Source organism: Vulpes vulpes, chromosome 2 (assembly GCF_048418805.1).
Source record: "Vulpes vulpes isolate BD-2025 chromosome 2, VulVul3, whole genome shotgun sequence".
In the NCBI taxonomy this organism is placed as follows: Eukaryota; Metazoa; Chordata; class Mammalia; order Carnivora; family Canidae; genus Vulpes; species Vulpes vulpes.
In genome coordinates, this window is record NC_132781.1 from 69,094,763 (window position 1) to 69,121,668 (window position 26,906).

The following is a 26,906-nucleotide window of genomic DNA, read 5'->3' on the forward strand; positions in this document are numbered from 1 at the left end:
TTTATTTTATTATAATTTTATAACTATTTTTCATTTAAAACTGACTTATTCGTAAAAATAGTAATAATATAAATTAAAATCAGCAGCTACTATAATGATAAAAATATTGTTAAAATATAAAGTATTAAAGATAATATAAAAATAATTTCTGAAAAAAATCATAGTGTGTGTTGTTATTTTTTATTTGTTATTATTATTATTATTTGTTGTTGTTGTTTTTAATAGGCACACCCAACTGGCTTGTTTTATCATAAGTGTGCTTTTAGCAATAATTTATTTCAGAGTCAGTATTTATGAAGTATTTTTATTTTTCAAGTTTTACTGAATGGTGTTATTTTTAGACCATATCCTGGTACTAAATGTGTACATTCTTGCATTATATGATATTTCATGAAAGCTCAATGGATTAAAAATAAATAAACAAAATATCCATAGAATTTGGTAATGAGATGGGCTACAGAAATAAACAGTTTTTAAACATTAAATCAATTTCAAGATCAAATACTTTGAGTTAATTTATCGAGTGAAAATATCTTCTCCTATAGCAAGTATAGCAGGTTTTATACAATAAAATTTTAATTTCATGCAACACAAAAATTCATAAAATAACTATTAAAACTTATTTTCATACCCTACAATCATATAAATGCAATAGCTGAACTTTTATTTAGAACCCTACGGTTATTCATTTTCAAAAGTGACCAGTATTGTTTAGAGCAAAGATAATACAATAGAACAAATTAGTCATAATAAATGGTGCTGGAGCAACTAGATATCTACATACAAAAAGAAAAAAAAATGAATCTAGACACAGAACTTCTACACTTCACAAAAATTAACTCAAAATGGATCACAGACCTAAGTGCAAAGTGCAAAACTGTAAAACTCTTAGATGATGACATAAAAGAAAATCTAGGTACCACAATAAAACAATAAGGAATGATCCATGGAGGATGTAATTGATAAGCTCATTAAAAACACATTAAAGACTTCTGCTCCACAAAGAACAATGTCAAGAGAATGAGAAGAAAACAAAGACTAGGAAAAATATTTGCAAAAAACACATCTGATAAAAGATGATTATCAGAAATATACAATGTCCTTAAAATGCAAGAATAAGAAAACAAACAACTCAATTCAAAAATACGAAAAAGATTTTAAATGACACCTTATCAAAGAAGATACACAAATATCAAATAAGCTTATGAAAAGATGATCCAAATCATATGCTATCATGGAAATGCAAATTAAAAGACACAGCACTACAAACCTATTAGAATGGCCTAGAATCCAGAACACTGACAACACCAAATGAAGATAAGGATGTGGAACAAGAGCAAGAACTCTCATTCACTGCTGTGGGGATCCAAAATGATCCAGTCATTTTGGGAAACAGTTTGGCAGTTTCTTACAACTAAATATACTTCAACTATCCAGCAATTGTGCTCCTGGATATTTACCCAAAGGAATTAGAAACTTATGTCTACACAGAACCCTACAAAGGATGTTTGCAACAGTTTTATTCATAATTGCCAAAACTGGGCAGCCCCGATGGCCCAGCGGTTTGGTGCGGCCTTCAGCTCAGGGCCGGGATCGAGTCCCATGTCAGGCTCCCTGCTTGGGGCCTGCTTCTCCCTCTGCCTGTGTCTCTGCCTCTGTCTGTCTGTCCCTCTCTGTGCCTCTCATGAATAAATAAATAAAATCTTAAAAAAAATAAAAAATAATTGCCAAAACTTGGAAGCAATTAAGATGTCTCAAAGTAGCTGAATGGATAAACTGATACATCCAGATAATGGAATACTATTCCATGCTAAAGGGTAATGAGTTATCAAGCCATGAGAAGACACCAGGAAAACTGGAAAGAATATTATTCAGTAAAAGAAGCCCTTTCAGACTGAATACTGTTTGATTCCAAATAGATGAATTTCTGGGAAATGCAAAACTGGAAACAGTAATGAGATTGGTGGTTGGCAAGGGTTGGGGAGAGAGGAAGAGAAGAGGATGGTGGAAATACTCTGTATGCTACTATAATGATGGATATGTGCTGTTATACATTTGTCCAAGCTCAGAATGCACAATGCCAAGAGTGAACTGTAATGTAGATTGTGGACTTTGGGTGATTATAATGTGTCAATGTAGGTTTATCAGTTGTGACCAACATACCCTGCTGGTGTGGGACATGGATAATGGGAGAAGTTATGCATGTGCAGGAGCACAGGGGTATATAAAAAAATCCCTGTACCTTCACCTTGATTTTGCTGTCAACTTTAAACTGCTTAAAAAATAAAGTCTTATGAATAAAAGTATTGGTTACTATTTTTTTTTTCTGATAAACCTATAATGAATATATTGTACATATATATTCTGGAACATAATGCATGTTATCTTTTTATTGAAATGTCTATAAATGGGTTTCCTAATTTGGGAATTAGAATAAATTTTTATAATGTTATCATAGTGATATGTTATCATAAGTCCAATATAAAACTTATGATGCTAAAAGAGTGTAATATCGGCCTATATTATTAAATAGAATGTCTATGCAAATATGTTTTATCCTTTAGAGACTAACTTCTCAAGATTATAATAGTTGATACAGATCACGATGAAATTTTCCATAATTATATAGTGATTGAAGATTTTTCCTATTCTTGGTATATTACATAAAATAAATAAACATGACATTATAATAATTATCATTAGAAATAGAGAAAATTAAAATAGCTGAAATTCAAAACAAATCTGATTATTAGTGTTAGAAACATTTTATCAGATTCAATTTTTAATTATATTAATAAAATGACCATTACATTGCTCAAATTATAAACTTATGTCAAATTATAAATAATGATTAATGCTAACATGTATAAAACTTTAAGGAAAATAGATATATACAGAAATAATATAGATAATTTTCATTTGGATGTCTACAAATTCTGTATTTGAGTGTTTAGATTTTATTCCATAGACACATTGTCTTCACTTATATAAGTAGAGAACATTTGCTTGCTGAAGCTTACAAGAAAGAACCATACAGAAATTATATAAAAATGGATCTCTACAAGTTGGGCATCTCTTACACATCTGCATGTTTAATATATAAGATGATTTAACATTTAAGTAATGTAAAAATCAAACCTTAATGATAACTTTCTCAAACTTTATTTATGAAGTTGTTGTGTTAACATGTAATATGCTAAATGAAGATTTCTAATTTAAAGAAGAATCAACCCAGTAGAAATGTGTAAGTCATGCTGGGAAATGTTCCAGGGTTTCACACTGAATGTGCTTCTGAAATTTTATTCAACGAGAGAACCATATATTGAGTTTTATGGCACTGACTGAATTTTCTAATCTTACTCAGCTCTGACAGAAGAGGAAATTATATCAACCACTTTTATCTAGGTCAATTAACCTATACTGGACACATTCATTCTTCAGAGTTTTAGAGCCAGTGCTTAATGTGAGCATTGAAAATAGATCCTTAAAATCCATTACAGATTTGCTAAGTTGATGATAAACTCAGTATTTCTAAGGATATAGTATAGATATAGCTGATTTTTTCTCTCCACTCCTACAATGCATATAGATAGGCATTTCAACTGTAGGTGGAAAGATGGAAAAGTTGGATTATTTCCCACCTTTTTTATCCCCTTCTCTCATATTTCTTATTTCAGTACATTATGTGGTTTATTTGGGGGTTGGAGGGAAGGGACACCTAATGATAAATTATGGGATATAGCTAGTGGTCTTAATAAAGCTTAAATGCTCTTTTCCATGGCCTATATGTAGTTGTGTTGTGAAAAGTAGTTGTTCAGATATAGTTGTGTTGTGGAAAGTAGGAAGGAGAAAATATTTTGATGGTTGAATGAATTTAAAATCTTGATAATCATAAAGTGATTATGTTTTACCAGAAGAAAACCCATAATTTCTAACATCTAATTTGTTCACAAAGATTTGGTACGTTAATTTGCTTATTAATAAGTATTTTTATCATATGTCCCATTTGGTATTTGGCACTGTGAGTGATGAAAAATAAGTATGACATGCCATTTGCCTGAAAGATGAGCAATATATGTGAAGACCAAACAAATATAACAAATTATTAATTTGGTAATTATGTGTTTTGTAGTGCTACCATTGTGTGAGATAGAAATTTAGAGAAGTGAGATTAATCAGTGTAGGAAAATTCTCTGAAGAAGTTTTTAATTAATGACATTGGTAACTAAAATTATCACAGTTTTATTGGGTAATTCATATGTCAGACACTTGATTTCATTTAATCATCCTAAAATAACCATCATAAGACAGGAAGTAATATTAGCATTTAGGGGAAGAAATGGACTTTCATATGTCTTAGTCATGTAATCTCTAGAAAGTAAGTTAAAAGATGAGGCATTTGAGCATAGATTCATCCAGCAATGGCTCATAGTCTTAACCACATTCACCTAGAAATAAGTTCAACTCTAAAATTATTATCTGAAAATGTAAAATTCAGCTTTTATTCCTAGCGACAACTTGAGAAACTAGGAACCTCTTCTACAGTTACAAAACTATTATATCTGAAGAAATCCATAGAGAAATTGTTGAAAAGAACAAAATCAGGTATATTTGAAGAGATTATTAGCATTAAAGATACTGAGTTAAAAACATGCTCAATTTATGGGATATTTTATAGTGAAAATTTGGATGACTTTAAACCAAATGGTTTTGGATAACAATCTGTTATTAACAACATAGTATTTAAATGTTGAATACATACTTCGTGTTAATCAGATAAAACATATAATGGGGTGCCTGCGTGGGTCAGTCAGTTAAGCCTCTGCCTTTAGCTCAGGTCATGATCCTGGAATCCTGGGATGGAGCCCCACTGTGGGCTCCCTGCTCAGCTGAGCATCTGCTTCTCCCTCTCCATCCATCCCTCCCCTCTCTCACCCTGCTCATGTTCTCTCTCTCTCTCTCTCTCTTTTTCTAATAAATAAATAAAATATCTTTAAGAAATCAGGTAAAGCATATAGGTAACAAAGGAAGGGGTACTAACTTGTGAGGTTCCATGTTGCAATTTGGGAACAATTTTAACCTCATTCCCAGAGATGTTAGACTAGAGTTTCTTAGGGGGTCACAGTGGCCTATTCACTAGGATGGCTAGAGCAGTGTACATGATCAAGGGGTCAGATGACAGACAATCAGCAAGTGTCTTTGCAGGACAGTACTGCTTACAATAAGTTTTCTAAACTGAGTTGAAACTGGGGCGGGGGTTGGGGGGAATCATGCTATCATCCTTGCAGTGGTAGGGTTGCTACTGTGCTAATAAATTTAGGATGTGTAAACCTGTGCCAAGCTTATCTTCTCTGACATGACTTGTCTCTTCATGGAGTGGAAACTTACCTACTAACCAAGTACAAAGCATATAATCAGCACAACCTGATTTTTAACAAGGGAATTTGAACTTAGTTATCAAAACGGATCAATAGGGGCACCTGGGTGTCTCAGTCAGTCAAGTATGTGCCTTCAGCTCAGGTCACATCTCAGGGTTCTGGGATGAAGCCCAGCATTGAGCTCCCTGCTCAGCGGGGGGTCTGCTTCTCCCTCTCCCTTTGTCCCTCCTCCCATCTCCTACTCTCTCTCTTGCTTTGCTCTCTCTCCCACAAATACATAAAGTCTTCAAAAAAAAAAAAAAGAAAAAAGGATCAATAATACCTTCAAAGTTTCTAACTCAGGGTGATCCATTAGGTTAATTCAATATGTCTACAACAGCTTCTTCATTGTTGTGATACAAGCTACCTTCTCCTTACAATTAGTGTGATAATATATCTCTTGGAACTTGAGATTAATATCTTACATGGATGTTGGTAAATCTATAGAATATAATTTTTAAAGAGGAATATGTTGATCACACTGAAAAGTTTAAAATGTTTTACAGATTTGTGAAGCTGGAAATCATTTCATCAATGTGATCTTGGCTCATCCCAATCATACAGGTTAGTCTCTTTTTCTCTTCTCTAAACAATGTTAATTATTTTTATTATTTATTTTTTTAATGTTAGTTATTTTTAAAAAAGACTTTAGCAAACATTTGTAAAAGCAATATTTGGAAACTTTTAAGACAATATTCCCCAATTCTACCCCCTGTATGACTAAGTTTTTAAAATATTTGAACTAAATCATATTTTCTAATAATGGTTTCTCTAAAATAAAATGCACATGCCCCCCCCTAAATCAAATGACAATCTCACTTAAATATGTGAAAAACAGATGATTAAGAAGTAAGGGACTATAAAATCCAGTGATAAATTTCAATTTCTTAGCTTGACTCCCAATCTTAATCTAATTTGCATAATAATTTATGTAATCCCACTGTATTTCAAGTGACTTAAACTTTTTCTAATAAAAGCGATTGTTGGCAAATTCAAAGTTTAGAAACAGTAATGCCTAGGAGGACACTTAAAATTTAGCTGTTAGCTAAATTGATGACTATATAAAAATGATGATAGATAGATAGATAGATAGATAGATAGATAGATAGATAAATAGATGATAGATGATAGATAACATGATTTGAAAATATTTGTACCTTGCTAAAAAATTAAGAGAATAATGACAGTGCTATTGTGGTTTATTGTCTGCTTTTACATTAAAGTAGAGTGGCTGAGGGGTGCCTGGGTTGTTCAGTCAGTCAAGGGTCTGCCTTCATCTCAGTTCACGATCCCAGGGCCCTGGGATCGAGCCCCATGTTGGGCTCCAGCTCCTGGGGAGTTTACTTCTCCCTCTCTTCCCTGCTCATGCTCTGTATTGCTAGCTCTTTCTCTCTCTCTCATATAAATAAGTAAATAAATAAATAAATAAATAAATAAATAAATAAATAAAATCTTTATTAAAAAATAGAGTGATTGTATGTCATTTTTATCTGATCCAAATTTATAGATTTACTGAGTTCTCTTTAGATGTATTTGAAACCTGACTGTAAAACTTTTAGTGTAGAAACACAATACAACTCTGTAAAAATACTAATATTGCCAAAGTTATGAATACCACTAATTTTAGTCTTGACTATGTACCTCTGTGTCATCGTGCTCGTTTCTTCATGTACTTGGATTATGGTATCATGATTTGAAAATGAAAATTTTAAATCATGTTTCTGAAGTCAGACAGGCCTTTGGATTGTTCATGAAAAGACGACTTTTTTTCTTTAGTGTTTATTCCATCCTTTAACTTGCTTATATGTTGCTCTTGAGAAATCGGATGCCAATCTAATCTTCTCTTCTTTATTAATCACTTGATCTTTTAATCTTGAGACTCAAAGACTTTTTCTTTATCACTAAGTCTATTTATTATGTGGGGTATGTCTTAGACTTCATAATTTCAGGTCAATTTTCCAGAAACATGATGTAATCTGCCAGTAGGTTGATTCATGTCTTTTTTTTTTTTTTTTTTTTTTTTTTTACCTCCAGAAAGTTTTCTTATGGTTTAAAATTTGTTTTCTTGCATTGTTGACTGCAAGGGGTTAAGGGGTTTAAGGGGTTAAATTATATATATATATATATATATATATATATATATAACATATATATATATATAACATATATATATTACATCTTTATGTCTTATATATCTATTACTTTCTATTTTTAGCTTTTTATTTGTTTTTGGCTGTTTTTCTTCATCTTAATATCCCCTATTCTATTAAACATTCCATAGGCAAATTGAAATGTCTATATTACTGAGATGACTTTTTTCCTTTTACTACAATTTTTTTCTTGAGTATAATCACTTTTCATCTATTTTTTCTCCCTGTTTTGGCCAAATCTATTCTGAGTTTTGGAATTCTTAATGGTTATGTTCTCTGTATCTGTAAATGCTTCTGTGTAGGCAGATTCTGTTAAAATTTTTCAATTATCTTTTAGGGGGTATTTTTATCAGCATGGAAAAAAATAGCTTTCTATTTTTCTTACATGGAAGGCTTATATGAATGCCAATCAACTTATGTTCATTTTTAAGTGTATCGGTTGTCCTAAAAGAGAAATAATAAATATTTTTATGGATGGGGTGCTTGAAGTGGAGTCTCTAAAGTGTGTTCTGGAAGGAAAGAGGGTTGTTTTATTGTGTCTTTTGATTCTTTAAACACTGTTTTTTTCTAAATGCCACAATTCCAAAGAAATGTTTCCTTCTTTTCCTTCTCCCTTAAGCCTCCAAGCAATGTATTCCTCATGAGCTGCTCTCCGATACTTTTATGGAAGTAGTGCTTCCTAAGATGAAAACCTTCTAGTCTCACTACTTACAAATCATTTCATCTCATTTCAGTTCTTCATATTCAGTGTTCTGATCTGTCAGGTATCAGACCTTTTCTCAGTAGATCTACTTTTCCTTATCATGAATTTTAGATTTCTATACATACAGTGCATTCTTTTTTTCTTACATAAACTCCTTTTTAAACTATCAGTTCCTTTGTTGGCTTTTAAAAAGTTTCTGCTGTTCCTGGTTTTAAATCCCCATTATGTGTTAATTGATCCTTGTAGTAACATCTGTTTCTTAGATGTGCTTTAGTCATAAATTATGTATAGGGGGACCATTTAATATTTATTATTTAAATAAGGTGTTACAAAACATGTTCCCCAGGAGACACAGTTTGATATAGAATAAGTTAAAAAGAAGTTTATTACAAAATACGGAAAAGAAGGAGGGGAGGAGAATTTTGCTAAGTAGGAAATTAGACTGTGATGCTGTCTCACGAGTGACCTTGGTTAATTCTACAGGGGTATCTGAAGCTAGGATAACTTACCTGAGTTGTCTTGTGTTGGATTGACTAGAAATAAGGTTACTTGAGTGTAGATCTCTCTGGGAAATGTGAATGACTGAGTATAAAACAGCTGTCTTTAGTCAAGGCCATCCTCTTGGAGGGTCTGGAGTTGAAAACTTCCTGCTACCAGTAGTCCCATCAGTTATGGACGAAGTCCGTCATACTTGATGGGGATCTTGACATCATATCTCAGCACGCATCAGTCTCTTCCTTAGGTTTCACAGATCCACTTCTTTGTAAACTTTCTGGTAATAACTCCATCTGGTTGCCAGAGTGCCTCTCTTTCTGGGGGAAATGTAAAAGAGACATGCTAGTGGGAAAGTAGTACACAGCCTTTACCACTGTACATGGTCTCAGTATAACAACGGATGTGCACTAATTTTCTCCTCCACAAACTGTTAGATTCCTTTTACCCTCAACATGCACATTTAATGTCTCAGGGATTACCTATTGTCATAACCTATATTCTTATTTTTTTTTTAAGAAAGGGAATGTGGAGGGGCAGAGGGAGAGGGAGAGTGAATCTTAAGCAGGCTCCATATGCAAAGTGGAGCCCAGTGTGGGGCTTGGTCTCACAACACTGAGATCATGACCTAAGCTGAAATCAAAAGATACTTCAGAAATTGAGCCAGCTACCCAAGATCCCCTACTTTGATCCTCATGGGGGTAAAATTTTCCTGGATACTTGTCTTGGCATTGCAGAGTCTTCCTTCCTAAGGTCCCAGTTTGTTCTCCCACCAATGAGTTTAGTGTCTTACAGCTGGTTAAAATCCAAAAACTGGGAAAGGAATGTTATATTGTCAGCTGCCCCAAATCTCTGGACTGTCCATCTCTTAATTTATTTCTAAATTCAGAAATAACACTGTTGGGTAAACATAAGCTAGCTTTTTGGAACATTGTGTTACTTTTAACCAGCCGTAACTTTTTGTAGATCGAGCCTCTTCTGATTTTACTACTCATTCTGGCTTATGACAACTAAGTGCTATAGCTAGAAATGCCTTTGATTTGGGAGAAGGGGAAGGAAGGATACTTAAATCCCAATCACTACTAGTCCATCCTAGTTCTAAAATGACAGCCCTTATACTCAGCCTGGAACTGCAGAGAGACAAAACTAATCTTAGTGCTGGTGGTGCCCCTTTCACTAATACATCCTTATAGCTTTGGAAAATGGTATATCCTGTAAATTATGTGGAACATGGGAAAGAACATGGGGATATGGAACATGAGAAAAACTTTTCTTCCATGGAAAAGAGCCTTCCCTTTTCAGCCTTCTATAGACTATCTAATCTAGGATCCCCACTTTTCTAAGCCATTTGACATCTTTCCCCCCTGCCTGCCATGGGGAATTCTAACATTTCTTCCTCACTTACTGTGCTCATCTTCTAGGTGCATGTTAGTGTGTCTGTACCATTTTAGCAGAGCATTAACTCCTATATCCCAGAAGACTGCTCCAACATAAACCTATTCTTGTCCAATTTTATATTTTTCCTTTCTTATCAAGCATTCTCTGAATCCAATCACATGTATATTCTCCCATGATTTGCTAGCTGGGTTCCGTAGGTCCATTGGGGAATAATCCTTTTTCTCCCTTACCAGATCCAGAACAACCTCAGGTAGATTATATGGTTCTGTAAGCCTACCCTATAGCATAGAAGTTAAGAGAAGACATAGAGAAGATCCTAGAACAGAATTTCTTGCAACATAGTGGCATATGTATTGCCTTTAAGCAAGAGGTTGTGCTAGCTTTTAATAGAACGATGCCTTCATCAGGCTCATGGTTCATGGGAATCTATACCAAGATTTTGTGAATACCAACCTTGACTTAGCAGACCTAGTTTGGACTGGAGTTTTGTTTTGTTTTTTTGTTTTGTTTTTTTTTTTGTTTTGTTTTTTCTTTGGAGCATGACTACTATTGCAAGTAAGTCTTTGGACTGGTGTTCAGCTTTTTCTGTGTTTCTCCCATTCTAAGAGATTAGAGCTTCTGTGATGAGGCCCTCTGCTGCAGTTGGATTTTATTTTATTTATTTATTTTTTTTAGTTTTTATTTTATTTTATTTATTGAATAAATGACATGAATGAATGACATGAATGACACGCAGAGAGACAGAGAGAGGCAGAGACATGGGCAGAGGGAGAAGCAGGCTCCATGCACCGGGAGCCCGACGTGGGATTCGATCCCGGGTCTCCAGGATCACACCCTGGGCCAAAGGCAGGCGCCAAACCGCTGCACCACCCAGGGATCCCCTACAGTTGGATTTTAATTGCCAACTGTCAATTTCAGTTTTTAGCTACCTTGAGTACCGATAGCAGTCACCACTTAATTCCATTGGACCAAATAAAGCATTCCTTTCCACCAGTATAGAATATCAGCACACCACTGGTAAAAAGGCTTTATATTTGCACAGCTACTCTTGTACCAGCAGCTATCTGTTTGGGATCTACCGTCAATGATGGGAGTACTCATTGCAGGCTTTTCAGTTGGTCATTCAACTTTAAAATGCCATTCCATTACCTGCTTTTTGGGCCATTCCTGGTGGCAGCTACTGTCAGTTCAGTTTTCTAGGATGCAGATGCTAAGGTGGATATTAGCATTCAGGAGGTCTGTTAGAGAGTGATTTTATGAATGGGGAAAAACTAAGTCATGTTTGGAGAGAAAATTGAGAGTCATATAGTTTCAAGGGCAGTCTCAGGTGAACCTATGGGGCATTCTAAAGCTGGGATGATCAATCAATGTTATTCTGAGTTGAGTCATCAATTTACCATATTGATCAAATATTTGATTAAAGCTACACCAAAGAATGAATGTGACCTTGGGCACAAGGTTGCTCCCTTCTGCCAGACAATCTTCATAGGGGATGCTGAGAATTGAAAGTTTTCTGCCAGCAGCTATCCCTGAAGCTGTAGAATAATCTCTTCTACCTAAAGAAGAATCTGGGTGGTGCACTATTGCAATGTAAAAAATCTTCTTTTATGTAATAAAAGCTCTATTATATATAGTAACTAGAGACTGAGAAAGCATTTCATCGCAATGTAAGTATTAAATTAGTAACATCCAGGCTTACATCTTAAAATTAACAGAGGAAATAGATACACAAGACAATGTCTATATACATTTTCAGTGTCCCGAGACATATTGGTTACTAAATCTATAAACTACATCTGGAAGAAGTGTGCATTTGTGGATCCTTGAACATTCCACTAACACTAGAGACTGAACAGTCATAAACTAGATTTAACCCAGATTACCTTGCGTGCATCTTCCACCTCTGAAATTCAGATTCTATAACATGGATAGTAGGTTCCTCAATCACTTTTCTTTTGATGAATATATGGATATTACACAAAGGCATTTGCATGTATGTTATCAAGACAATCTGAAATATTAAATGGCATATGTATTTATCCTTATCTTGAAATGAACAGTACATGAAATCTGCACAGTACCTAATTTTTTTTTACTTTGATATTTTAGCAATAGTTACAATTCTGAAAGCAGCATACTGACATTTCATTATGACTTTAGAATTATAACTAAAAGAGATTAGCTGATGTGTTATCTGATTAAACTTGCTATGGAGAATAAACAGTGATTTTATAACTCATATTTACTTTTACAAATGTCACTGCTCAAAGTTCAACTTGAAATCATTATAAATTTGTTATCTAAAATATTTCTTGAAAGAAATTGAAAGGCAAAAAATCACAAAAATCAAGTGACAATATGCTAAGTATAATGAAAACTGTAAATAACAATCCTGCTTGCTGAGCAGAAATAATTTATGTGGTATTTCTGAATATTAACTATGCTGATACTCACTGTAATCCTCTTATGAGAGATTTTCACACTTTCTTAATATAAATGACATCCTTGTAAAATTCCCTTTGGATTTTCGCTAATTAAATAGAAAGGGAGGTTTGAAGTATTTAATAATCTCAACCAAAAACATCTTATTTGAAACTAAAAGAGAAAAGGCATGCAATTGTTAAGGCACATTTACTGATTTGAGTATGCAATTCAGCTGCAAATATTATGCAAAATAATATTTACATATTAAATTTTAAAGAACTGATTATCATGGTATATTCTGTAATTTTATAGCAATATAGCTGTAGAAATAAAAAATGAGAGGTATTCTGAGTCAAAAGGTCATAACATTTGAAACTGGGATTTTTCTGAGTAATTTGGGAAATACGTTTCTATAAATAAATGATGACATTTTATGTAGTATAAGTTGTTCTAGAGAATTTAGAATTATATTTATACATATATGATTAAATTTGCTATATGTAGCATCACTGATACTTTACTCTTCTTTCTAAAAGGAATTAATGCCTGTTTTCCAAGTCCAAATTATAACCCCTTCACATGGATGTTTTTCCTAGTTTCATGTCCTAACTACACCTATGAGGTATGCTATTTATGCATATAAATAATTACACTTTGTTATATGATATACTAAATGCATGTTTATGTATTTACATATATTATAGTTTAATATATATAATTATATACAGGTTTTATCTGTAGATTTGGCACAGAGTTATAAATTATGATATATATTTCAATTCAAGTTATAGGCATAGGAAATTGGAACATTCAACCACAATTTTCCCTGCAAAAATGAATATTTTTACATATATTTATTTTTAAAGAAAACTTTACAATCTCCATATCAAATATCTTGAGATGTTTCAGAATTCTGTTTTTTTTTTTTTTATCATTACAGTTTTTGGAACAATATGCTCCATTTTGTTTTATGAATATGATGCTGTTTGTGGGATTGTTTATGACTATCCTATTTTAAAACAAAATTATTATTTGGGAGAAATTTATTTCTACCTATAGTTGTCTTACTGTCTTTTAAGCTTTCATATTACCTTTGTAATATCACAAATGGTAATGGTATTTATTAATTTATTCTTTAACCTAACAGATTGGATCATGGATTAGTTTCACAGTCATGACACAAACACTGCCAGGTAAGACCTAGGTTATTTCATATTTAAGTAAATGCACCTTTAGGAAAAGTGGTTTCTGAGAACAAGTTTTTATAGCGGTAAAGTCTGGCATTTTTGCAAAAGGATTTTATGCTTCTATTTTTATTTTTTATTTTGGATATTTTTAGCAGTTTTAAAATATAATGAAACAAAAATCTCTAGGTAATCATGGCTTAATCCAACCTAGAAAAAGTAGCCCAAACATATTAAACAGCAAGAATTTATTAATAAAAAGTAATGGTAATCATGCACTTCACTTGAAACTCTGTTATGCATAAATGCAGACGTGTATTGCTGTGTCCTTCAAGTGCTCATAATGTCTCTGAAGGGAAGACTAGGAGCATAAGTGTGTAATCTTAAATGCTGGGCATTTTAACACACATAAGAGAGTTAAATTGCAATCAGCTGCATGTATTGGAAAAGATATGTGTTATAACCATTACAATCATCTCATCCATTATTTGTTCCACTGTATAAAATTTTAAAATCATAATTAATGTGGTTTGCCATATGTCTGTGTAGATGTATATTATATACATACAGAAAACTATTAATGAAAAATTCAGAGATAAAAATTCTTTATTTGGAAATACTTTGTAGCAGTGGGATATAAAAAAATGTGAATTTATTTTGATCTCTGCTATGTACTTTCTATGTTTATTCAACCATGTAATGAAAATGGTTGAATATATATTATGCTAGGCAATGAATATAAGTAAAGAAAATTGATTCAGAAGTATGCAACAATTGAGAAATATTTTAAGAGCTAAATATGATAGTTTTTTAAATGTAACTTGCTATATGCATCATAGAAATAAGAAAGGATACTTATTTCTTTTTTCTTCTAGTTGGGGTTTTTACACTTCTGATGAGTATCCAGATGTCTCTGTGGGCACAAAAGAAACATAAGGTTTATCTGAAGAAATTCAATTCTTATATGCATAGGAAGTCAGCAATGATTCCATTCATACTGTAGGAAAAATGTGTAGAAAAACAGTCTATAAACCCACTAAGTAAGACTTAGTCAATGGTTGACTATAATGTAACAGAATTTCAAAAATAACAGTACTTTTTACTGAGTAAAAATTAATATTAGAATTTAGATAAATTTAGAATAATAAACCTAAGGCAAATAAAAAGTAGAAACTATATGTATAATTAATAAAAAATAAAATCCAATATATTTTTAAAGGATTGGTACTTGAACAAGATTTTCTTACTTTATTAAATATTTCATACTATTTGCTTAAGACAAGTAAAATACCTGAATTCCTAAGTAAAAAATTGTGACATTTAAGTCACTTAAATTGCATACATTTTAATAGTAATTTATTACTTACTTTATTGTTCAACATTGAGAAGTATATTTCAATTTTTTGTGAAAATTCTACCTATATTAAAAGTGAAACATGTAATCTTGTGTCATATTTATTTATTCATACGTACATTGTATGTTGCAATTACAAAATTAAAAGAATTAAAAATATTTTCTAGACATTATTCATAATTTGAATATATACTGCATATTAACATATATTTATATTTACATATAAATCATGTATTTATATAAATATATATTGAAATATGTATATTTCAAATTGATTATATGTGATGATAGAATATATTGGAGATTTTTGGGGATTAAGAGTGGAAATATTTTTTGCTTTACTTTACATATTTTAATTCCTTTGTCCTCTCAAAGCTTGTTTGCATATGTGTGTGTATGTGAAAACGCATATATATTTTGACAAAGAGATATCATGAAAGTCTGATATCATGAAAGTCAAGAACACATTAAACATTTAAAAGAAATTCTGGAGACGCCTGGAATGGCTCCGCGGCTGAATGTCTGCCTTTGGCCCAGGGCGTGGTCCTGGAATCCCAGGATTGAGGTCCACATCAGGCCCCCCACATGAGGCCTGCTTCTCCCTCTGACTGTGTCTCTGCCTCTCTCTCTCTCTCTCTCTCTCTGTCTCTCATGAATAAATAAATAAAATCTTAAGAAAAGAAAGAAATTCCGGGGTGTCCGAGTGACTCAGTCTGTTAAATGTCTGCCTTTGGCTCAGGTCATGATCCCAGAGTCCTGAGATAGAGGCCTGCATCAGGCTCTGAGCTTATCAGGAGCCTGCTTCTCCCTGCTTCTGCCTCCTTCTCTCTCTCTCTCTCTCTCTCTCTCTCTCTCTCTCTCTCTGTCACTCATGAATAAATAAATAAAATCTTAAAAAAAATAAATTCTGAATTTCTTAATTTTAAAATTGGGATTCTTTAGATTGGTTTATTTCTAGAGTCTTTCCAATTTCTACGTATAGATCAAAATATCCTCATTAAAGCTGTTAGATTATATATGTATATGATAAAATATCCTTGGTAAATGTAGGCACGCATGCATTCTGTGGATATTTATCATAATATATGTGGCAAATTATTCAAGAAATAACAAAAGCAATTTTTAAAAAACTTTTCTGTCATTCCCAAATGTACAAGCATTACATTACATCTCAGAGGAAGACAACCAACTTTAACCCCCTAATATCTATTCAGCAAAGTAGCATAGAATCATGAAAAAGTCTTCAAAGGAGGTACTAATGCATTAAACCACATACACCTAACACATCTATGTTAATTAACCACCTGTGATAATTATTATTGTTGGAAAACAAAGAATAGTTTATGTTTTCTTGATTAGATCCTAACTGGAGCCAATCCAGGAAGTTTGCACATTCTTACAGGACTAGAAACTCTTTGATGGAGCAAGGATGGGATACATATAGAACAAACACTTTTCTTCCCATGGTGTTGTCTTCCCTCATACTTGTCTCATACCAATAATTTCTTTACAGTTGGGAGTCACACCTTGGTTAATGGGTTATGAACTGCTTCTTGAAAATAATTTCTTTCTCATTTTTATTTCCTGGAGGAATTATTACCTCAAAAGATAAGACCTGATAAACTTACACCATTTTGTTATCAACATTAATGCTGCAAGTATAGCCAATAATCACACTATCAGATGTTTACCCAAAGAATGCAAGAACACTAATTCAAAGCGATACGTGCATCCCTATGTTCACAGCAACATTATTAAAAATAGCCAAGATTTGGAAGCAGCCCAAGTGTCCATCAATTGATGAATGGAGAAAATGCATAAAGAATATAGGTATAGGTACACACACACACACACACACACACACACATGCAAGGGCATACTATTCAGCCATAAATAAGAATGCAAATTACATTTGCTATGACATGGAAAGAGCTGAAGAGTATAATGCTAAGTGAAAAGAGTCAGTCAGAGAAAGACAAATACCATAGTATTTCATTCCTATTTGGAATTTAAGAAACAAAGCAAACAAGCAAAGGGAAAGACAACAATCTGATGATTACAGGGGCCGGGGTGGGTTAAACATGTGATGGGGATAAGGAGTGCACTTGTCATGGTGAGTATATGGAACTGTTGAATTACTGTATAGTACTCCTGAAACTAATATAACACTCTATGTTAACTGGAATTAAATAAAGATTTAAATAAAATGAAACAAAACAAAATATTTGGGCTTTTTATTATCCTAGGATTTCAAAGCAGGCCACAGAATTTGTCCTTAACGGACAAGAATAATAATTATTCTATGTAAATCAGTACTCAGCAGTCACATTGTTGTTCCTAAAGTCTTTTCAAAGGTAAGTGGATATGATGCCTCAGCAAACAGGATACTCTACAAATAAGATATTTAAACAGATAAGTTTACTTGAAGAAAAACTGAAAAGAAAAAACGTTCTGTAGGGACACAATGACTGTGTCTTTTATTACTATATTTGGCAAATGGAAACATGTAAAATCAGTATTTCTTCTCCATTAACTGACATAGCAATACAGAACTGCCTACCAGCCCTTCATGATTAATAAAAACAACATAAAAATAGAATGCTGTTATATTTTCATGAACTTTCCAAAGTAATACATAAGTTCTCCAAATGTTTTCTACTTTCTGATTTAAAACATCTAAAGACATTATTAAGGCTTCTTTATTTTTTTTATTTTTTATTTTTTTATTCACTGGGCTGTATGGATAAAGCTAAAAAGGATTGAACATTATCTTAAACTGTAAATACCTGTTCAAAAATTATGGAACTGAGAATCTGATTCACATGATCAATCTTCTCTCAGGCCATTTCTCTATTGTAATATCTTCTAATGCATTTGCTCTTCATTTCTATCACTTTTGTAGAGAGCATTTATGAAAACAAAACAAAAACCCCTAAAGTCTAAAAACCAAACATATACCATTAACGGTTATAGATCTTTTTTTTCTGAGAAATATATAGATCTATAAATTCATGTCCAAAGGTGTCTTCATAGATTGAGTTATTTATTGACTTGATGTTTTATAAATCCTTTCCACACATCTAGACATGAATCAGTTTAAGGGGTCTTTAGAAGGCTGAAACTATGCAAAGTAAAAAGACTAGGTTGGGAAATGAATCTCACATGTGTCCCTTCATCAACTGTGTCTTCACTGTGTCTTTACTAGTAAAGTCCCCAGGCCCAACAAAGGCTAGAAATAAACTTAGGTAGGAGTGCAAAAATATAATCACAGATTTCAGCCTCTATCCAAATTGTTTAATTCAACAAGTATTATGATCCTTGCAAAGCTATAGTTTTTAAAAACTTCCATTTGAAGTTTTTAAGAATGGTAGCCAATAAAATTTCAATTTAATGAATGTAATTAATCATATGAGAGTAAATAAATTAACATCAGAATCTTCTGACCAATACTGGGTTTGTATTACATGTAATATTAAAAAATATAGTTCATTTACTCTGATAATTATTCTAATAACCACTTTTAAAATAATTTTCTGGAATAAATACTTTCTCTAATCCCAAATAAAATTTGCAAGCAGTATTTTTAAAATACCACATCTTCATCTTTCACACATTCCTTATAAAAAGTAGCTAGCGAAGGAAAATAATCAAAAGAAAAACAACAAAAGTTAAGTCAGCTGCTATGCCACCCCAAATTATCACAGCATACTGCCTCTGCTCTCCACCCCTTCATCATGTCTACCTCAAGCTGCTATTTTATAGGTGTTTTTGGTTTGTTTGCGTGTGTTCTGTTTTTTTTTTTTAATGTTTTGGCTAATTTTGAATAAAAATAGACCTGTAGTACATTTTGTCTTTTAGTAAGTTTTGTGGAAACAAAAGTTATTCTCTGACTCACACAGACACACACAGGCACACGCACAGAGCAATTTTAAGCACTGTCATTTCTTAAAAGAAAAAATATATTGTCTCAATTTTTTTGTCTTGATTAATTTTTAAATAAATGAAGCATATTCTAATTTTTTAATGTGCTTGTTTGATCTTCTCTGTAGAAATGTTATGTCTAGAATAATCAAATCATAAAATTCAACATTATAGTTGAATATTTTGTATATTAACCTTTAATCTTCAGTAATTAAACATATTTTCAAGATATTTTTAAGTTCAATTTTAAGTAACTGGCATTCAGTCCATGTTAAGTTTCAGCAGCTGATCTATTTCATTATTTTTTAGCTGATCTATTTCAATTACATTTGCTCTCATAAGATAAAATAAAATGACCTGTGAATCCATAATAAGGGTTCTTTCTACTTTAATTTTAATAAAAAAGAAAAGAAAACCTTTATGTTGCTCTTGGATATTAAAGGTGATTATAGCAAATGTTACTTTATAAGCACAATTAAAGGCATTTATGCAGCTTTTGCATAATGATAATAATTAAAAACCGTTTATTTTAAAGGCTGCTTAAAAGTTAATTTTCACCCAGGTGCATATTGAAGCCTATAATTAGCCTTCCTTCAGAGGAGGTTTGGTTGAGGAAATGCATAAAAGCATTTCTAGAGGCAGAAGTTTCCTGCTAAAATGAGATTTTTGGATTTTAACTTTAGCTTGATGATGGTGCTTAAAATATGTGAGAAAAAAATCCTCAGAAATATTTTAAAAAATGAATCTATAATCATCCCAGGTTGATTTCATTGAGAAGATATATAGAAGACATATTTACATACAATTTGTTTGAGAAATGATGTCCTATAAGATTGGTGCCTGGAAAATTTTATTATTTACAACAAATATAAGAAATGTTCAAAGCAATCATGAAACATAATTTCCTATGTATCTTGTCATTCTACTGCCTTGGAAATCAATGTTATTTCTTTTTTTTTTTTTTATCAATGTTATTTCTATGATAAATTCTTACCTACAATTCATTCTTGCTCTAATGATTTCCTACTTACTGACCATTAACTGGATGGTTTATTTTCCAAAATCTCTCTCATACTTTCTGACAGAACCTCCAAGTAGAGGCAATCATTACACTTTATCTATTGGCTAATTCCAAAGAGAATACAATCAGATACATAATGCCATTAAGGATTTTTTTAAATCCAAGTACTATTACTTTAAGAAGTTTATAGAAATAAAAAATAAGTCACTTAGGAATTATTGTGAAATATCAGACACTGGCTGAAGTTTGTTTACCTGTTTAGACATGAGGTTTCCTATCTATAAAATGAGATGTTTGCAGTAAGTAACCTGTAATATCCTTTCTTAATATTCTTGTAGAAAATTGTCCATTCAAATCATTGTCAATTCTTATTGCTCTCAAAAATCATGTATCATAAAATCCCATTTGAATTAAATGACCGATGTTTACTTTTTATATAACATAATTTCTACTAATTTGTTAAATTTATTTATTAGTATATGCTATCCAAAAAACCAGGTCTGAGCTTTCCTGAACAAGTTAAATAAGATTTCTTCTTTCTTGGATCGTTCTATTTGAGGTACAATATTAGAATATAACAATTCAGTGAGTGACAAACCAATTTTAGACTGTGATCGATATTATAAGGAAATGAATTATGTGCTATGAGAAAGTAAAATAATACGAGGGGTAAGATGAAGCAGATGGTGTGCACAAGAATTTACTTTGTAAGGGGATGGATGACCTTTTAGCAGACATTCAGAGTACTTAGCAAGGTGAAGGATTGCGGAGAGAATATATTAGACAACTGCAATTGATATACATAAGGCACTGAGACAGGAAATACTTAGTATGTTTGAAGATCAGTAAGCCATCAGTATAAATGGAATGTACTTAGTAAAAGAATGAATTATGCACACAGTGTTTGGAGAAATACTGAAGACGTGTTGCTTGGCCCATAGAGCAGTCTAAATGTTAAATTACTTGTATGATTCTAAAAAATTCAATTCTGCTATAGAATATAAGAACACGTGTAAGAAGAGACACATAAAGAAATTGCGTCAAGGTAATTTCCAAGAGAATAATATTTAGATTTTTTAAAAAAGATTTTATTTATTTGAGAGAGAGAGAAGGGGTATGAGTCTGAGCAGGGAGAAGAAAAAGAGGGAGGGAGAAGGTGGGGAAAGAATCTCGAGCAGACTCTGCACTGAGCATGTAGCCTGACACAGGGCTCCATCGCATGATCCTGAGATCATGATTTGAACCAAAACTAAGAGTGAGAAGTTTAACCAACTGAGCAACCCAAGTATCCCAATATTTAGATTTTATTCTAATTGAAAGAAAAAAATCCAGGGCAATAAATAATATAAGGTAATGTTATGGGCTGGTTCCTACATTTTTTTCTCTAGTGTCATTTCCAAATATATTTCCTCATATTTTATATGTTCAAATAATCCCTAATCTACTTAACATCTATTGAACTCTTCAGGTGATTTTGTATGCCTAAGTTTCTACATATATAATTTATTTTATAATATGAACTCTTTTAAATTAAATATTTTTTAACTTTCTGTTGGAATATATATATATATATATATATATATATATATATATATATATATATATGCCAAATAGTATACATTATTCTAAGCATAAATAAATTTTTCAAACTAAGTATACTTAGAGTGTTGCAGAAACATAACATTATCAGCAGCCTGGAAGACCCCTACCCACTGCCCACTTCATGCTACCTTGTTTCTAATCATTATCTTCCTTAAAAGTAAAACTTGTGACTTCTGAGAGCACAAGTTAAATTTGCAGGTTTTGTGACCTGCAAAAAACTCTTGTGTGTGTTTTTTTTTTTTATTCAAATCCTACAAGGATAATAAATGTTGTTGTGCGTATTTTTGCCTATTTTTCTTCTAATTATGTGTGTGATACCTTATCCCTTTTGATATTTTTTTTCATCAATTTTAATTTTCATGGGCATTTGGGCAAATTCAAGCTTTAGGTTATCACAAATAGTGCAGCTATGAACGTATTTGTAATTTTTTGAGTAAACATATATACACAGGCCTATTGAGAATATATCTAACAGCTGAATTGCTATGAAATGGGTATGCTTATTTTCCAGCTTTAATAAAGACTATCATGCAGTCAATTCTTCCAACACTTGGTATTTTCCATTTTGCATTTGGTTGGGGATGTACTGATATTTCACAGTGTATTTAATTTGCATTTTTTTGATGTCTAATGAAGTTAAGACCTTTTCACATGCTTAGTAGTCATTTGGGTGTCCTCTCTTGGGAACCATTTATCTTTTACTCAAAAAGCTATTGAGTTTTCTATTCTATTGATATGTAGAAAAATCTTCAGTATTTAAGCGGTGAGTTCGTTGTTTTATATCCATCTACTTACTCTCTATTGTCTCTTTCATTTATTTCTTTATGGATCTATGAACCTAACAAATATGTTCTCTTGTTCTGTGAGTGCTTTTCTAGTCCCTCAATGCACATTTTAATAGTAATGTTAACATTAATATATAATATAATATAGTTAACATTAATATAGTAATGTTAACATTAATATAACATTAATATAGTCATTTTTCATATAGTTCTTGCTCTTTGTGTCTTTTTCAAAGGCTCTTTGCCCCCTCCAAGGTCACAAACATGCTCAACTATGTTTTCTGCTAAAAATCTTAATATTTTATCTTCCACAGTTGATCTCCAATATATTTGGAACTGATGTTTTTTGTGTTCAGAGTAAGATGGAGGCCATAATTTTTATTGTGTAGATAGGTAATGTCCTAATACTATTCATAAAGAAAAAAATTGTCCATTGCCTTATACCTTTCTAAATTAAGTGACTCTATATGTAAGTCTATTTTAGAGGTTCACAATTTTATGTCATTGGTCAGACTTATGCTATTTTTGTTTGGCTTTGGGTTTAACTTTGCACTAATCTTACCTTGTCTTCATTTAATCATCTTTCCCAGTGATGTTTGTCCTAACTCTTCACTTTTCTTCTTCTTCTTCATCTTTTTTTTTTTTTTAAGATTTAATTTATTCATGAGAGACACCAGGGAGGTGGGGAGAGAGGCAGAGAGGCAGAGACACAGGCAGAGGGAGAAGCAGGCTCCATGCAGGAAGCCCGTCGTGGGACTCCATCCTGGGACTTGATCCAGGGACTCGATCCAGGGACTCAATCCTGGGACTCAATCCTGAGATTCCAGGATCTCAGCCCGGGCTGAAGGCAGGTGCTAAAACCGCTGAGCCACCCAGGGATCCCCCACTTTTCTTCTTCTTAAAGACTATTTTGGTCATTTGTGGGCCATTACATTTTTAATTGAATTTTAGAATCACTTTGTAAATTAAAAAATCTCTTGAGATTTAAATGGGAATTTTGTTGAATCTATAGATTAATTCAAGGAAAATTGATCTTTGCAATACTGGGTTTTATAATTCACAATTTCTCAATTTATTTAGAGGGTCTTTATGCTCTATCAATAAAATTGTTTCCATGTAGAGATCTTTACATTTTCCATTCGATTTACCTTACCAGGGTTCCCTGGGTGGCTCAGCGGTTTGGCCCCTGCCTTCAGCCCAGGGCCTGATGCTGGAGACTCGGAATAGAGTCCGTGTTGGGCTCCCTGCATGGAGCCTGCTTCTCCCTCTGCTTATGTCTCTGCCTCTCTCTCTCATAAATAAATAGATCTTAAAAAAAAAAAAAAGAGTTATCTTAAATATTTTTATCAGTATTGTAAATTCTATCTTATCTTTTTAATCTTCCACTTATTTTTTTAAATACTACCTTTCAGAATTTGCTGCATCATCATTATTATTGTGAATCTGCATTATTTCTTATGCTTTTCTGGAGATACTTTGGATTGTCAAGGCATATAACATGCAAATGTTTACATTATTTTTTCTAATAATTATATACACACAAATATGTATACATGCATATTCTCAGTACAATATTGTATAAAATGATAGATAATTTTCATTTTTACTTCAGAGAAACATTTCCAATGTTTTATCAGTGATTAAAAAGTTTCTATAAGTATTCCTTATCAGATTATAGAATATTTTTTATATCTAGTTTGTTAAATGTTTATGATTATTGAGGGGGAAGAATTTCTTCTAATATTCAATGTCCTTCTAGCTGGATGAAGAATCAAACTGACATGAGACAGATTAACAGGAGAAAATCAAATTTAATAGCATACAAATGTGGAATCCACACAGGCATGGAAATGCAAAGACAGGCAACATGATACTTATATACACCCAGGAGAACGGTAGGGGACCAGAGGATACAAAGGGGAGAAAGATCATTGTCAAGAAGGTGAAAGGAGTTGTTTGGAAAACAAAGGTTGCCCCATTATGTAGATAAGTTTCTAAGTAAAGAGGGATCTCTGTTAATAGCTGTCTTCCCGGGTGGCTCAGTGGTTTAGTGCCCCTTCAGCCCAGGGCCTGATTTTGGAGTCCCTAGATCAAGTCCCACGTCCAGCTCCCTGCATGGAGCTTGCCTCTCCCTCTACTTGTGTCTCTGCCTCTCTCTCTGTGTCTCTCATGAACAAATAAATAAAACTTAAAAAGAATAGCTGTCTTCCTGGCAATTAAGGGGGAGGTAAATAGCTTTCTTGAATCTGCTGGGGTTTGGTTGCTTTAAAATCAAATAATGTTCATGTCAAAGTGGCCCATCTTGGGGTTACCTGCACTTGGCCCCTAAGCCATGGGAGTATTGAGTTTTCTCAAAGGATTTCTTCATCTATTGTAATGATCACATTATTTTTCTTCTATTTTCTTTAGTTTTTTTTCTTTTTTCTTTTTTTTGCAATTCTTTTTTTTTAGCTTCCTCAGAATAGAGTTCAAATAATTTTCAACATTTTAAATTTTATAATAAATGTTCCACTAACCACAGCTTTTGATGTGTCATTGAAGCTTTGATATGTCATGCATTTATTGATGAGGAAACTGGAGGCTAACTGAGGACAAAGCACAAATCCACACCCAGCAACCCCCATCCCCATTCCAGGATGGGATATATGTAACATTCCTCCCGGAAGTTCCCAACGGTCTTTTTTTTTTTTTTACTTAAATTCAATTTTACAACGTAGAGTATAACACTCATTGCTCATCCCATCAAGTGTCCTCCTTGGTGCCCATCACCTAGTTACCCCATCCCCCACCCACCCTTCTTCCATCCTTTGATTCCCAGAGTTGGAGTCTCTCATGATTTGTCTTCCTAATTTTTCCCATTCAGTTCCCTTCCTTTCCCTTATTATCTCTTTCGCTATTTCTTATATTCCATGCATGAGTGAAATCGTATGATGATTGTCCTTCTCCAATTGACGTACACTTCACTCAGCATAATACCTTCCAGTTCCAGCCATGTTGAAGCAAATGGTGGGTACTCAGTCTTTCTGATTGCTGAGTAATATTCCATTGTATATATAGACCACCTCTTCTTTATCCATTCCTCTATCAAAGGACTTCATGGCTCCTTCCACGGTTTGGCTATTGTGGACATTGCTGCTACAAACATTGGGGTGCTTTCATTACATCAGTATATCTGGGGTAAATCCCCAGTAGTGCAATTAGTGGGTCATAGGGCAGTTCTATTTTTAACTTCTTGAGGAACTTCCACACTGTTTTCCAGAGTGGCTGCACCAGTTCACATTCCCACCAACAGTGTAAAAGGGTTCCCCTTTCTCCACATCCTCTCCAACATTTGTTGTTTCCTTTTTGTTAATTTTAGTCATTCTCAATGGTATGAGGTGGTAATTCATTGTGGTTTTGATTTGTATTTCCCTGATGTCAAGTGATGTGGAGCATTTTTTCATGTGCTTGTTGGCCATGTGTATAAGGTCTTTTTTGGTAAATTTTCGGTTCATATCTTCTTAATCTTAATGCTTGCTAGAGGGAAAAACAGCTTGTCCATGGCAAGACCACCAGTGTCCTGTGAGTCTTCTTTAACCTATTGATATGGGAGAGCTTTGTTCTCATCTCACGGAGTAAAAGAATGAATATTGTGGACAGCAGAAAGTGAGTAAAGCAATAGAACTTTATTAAGCAAAGATATAGAGAAAGCTCTCAGAAGTGAGAGGGGTCCCAACAGGGTTGCCACTTAAGATTTGTGGGGTTGGTGTTTTATTTGAAGTCAACCAAGGAACCTAAATCTTTTAACATTATCTATTGATATCATCATTGAGTAAGAACTAGTGATAATATCTTTAATGCTTTACTTCTTTTTTAGGTTCTGGTTATTCTTTTTTGGTCACAGATGCCTGTCATAAAAAAGACATCCTCCCTGCCCACACCTAAGGCAGGGTGGTCTGGCTTGTTCCCTTATTTCTGGTTTCCTTATACCTCAGTATTTTGGGGACTTTTGTGAGCCTGCTTCCGTGGCTCCCTACCTAGCCCTGAGTAGCCCCATTTGTCCCTAATTCACCATGAAAAAACTTTTGAAACCTCCCTTTTATTTACCTCACCCAATTTCCAAGTGTATAATCACCCACCCCTCACAACCCTAGGGCAGCAACTCTTCTTGCCCATGGATCTTGCCCCTATGCATTAATAAAACCAACATTTTGCACCAAAGATGTCTCCAGAATTATTTCTTGGTCACGGACTCTGGACCTCATTCCACCAAACCACACCTATATTCCAAAATTACATTATTTATTATTTTACATTTTAGTAAAAATACATTCTAATTTATGTTTTTCTTATTTGACTCATGAATTATTTGAGAGTAAGCTTTTAGTCTCTAAGAATCTGGGGTTCTTTTCCAGATGTTTTGTTTGATCTAGCTTAATTCCATGTGATCAGAAAATATACTCTAAATGATTCTTT

The 26,906-nt window shown here is 33.0% G+C and overlaps 1 protein-coding gene across 2 annotated transcripts in view; it reads left to right on the top strand.

The window, feature by feature from the left end:
- Positions 1–15,207, top strand: part of TECRL (trans-2,3-enoyl-CoA reductase like) — a 95,807-nt gene extending 80,600 nt beyond the window's left edge. For both annotated transcript variants that reach the window (XM_026003473.2, XM_072748871.1), the window contains exons 9-12: positions 5,924–5,981; positions 13,121–13,206; positions 13,732–13,777; positions 14,644–15,207. In XM_026003473.2, the coding sequence (XP_025859258.1) occupies positions 5,924–5,981; positions 13,121–13,206; positions 13,732–13,777; positions 14,644–14,771 (318 nt within the window). In that variant the 3' untranslated portion in view covers positions 14,772–15,207. The remainder of the gene's footprint in view (positions 1–5,923; positions 5,982–13,120; positions 13,207–13,731; positions 13,778–14,643) is intronic.
- The last annotated feature ends 11,699 nt before the right edge of the window (positions 15,208–26,906 follow it).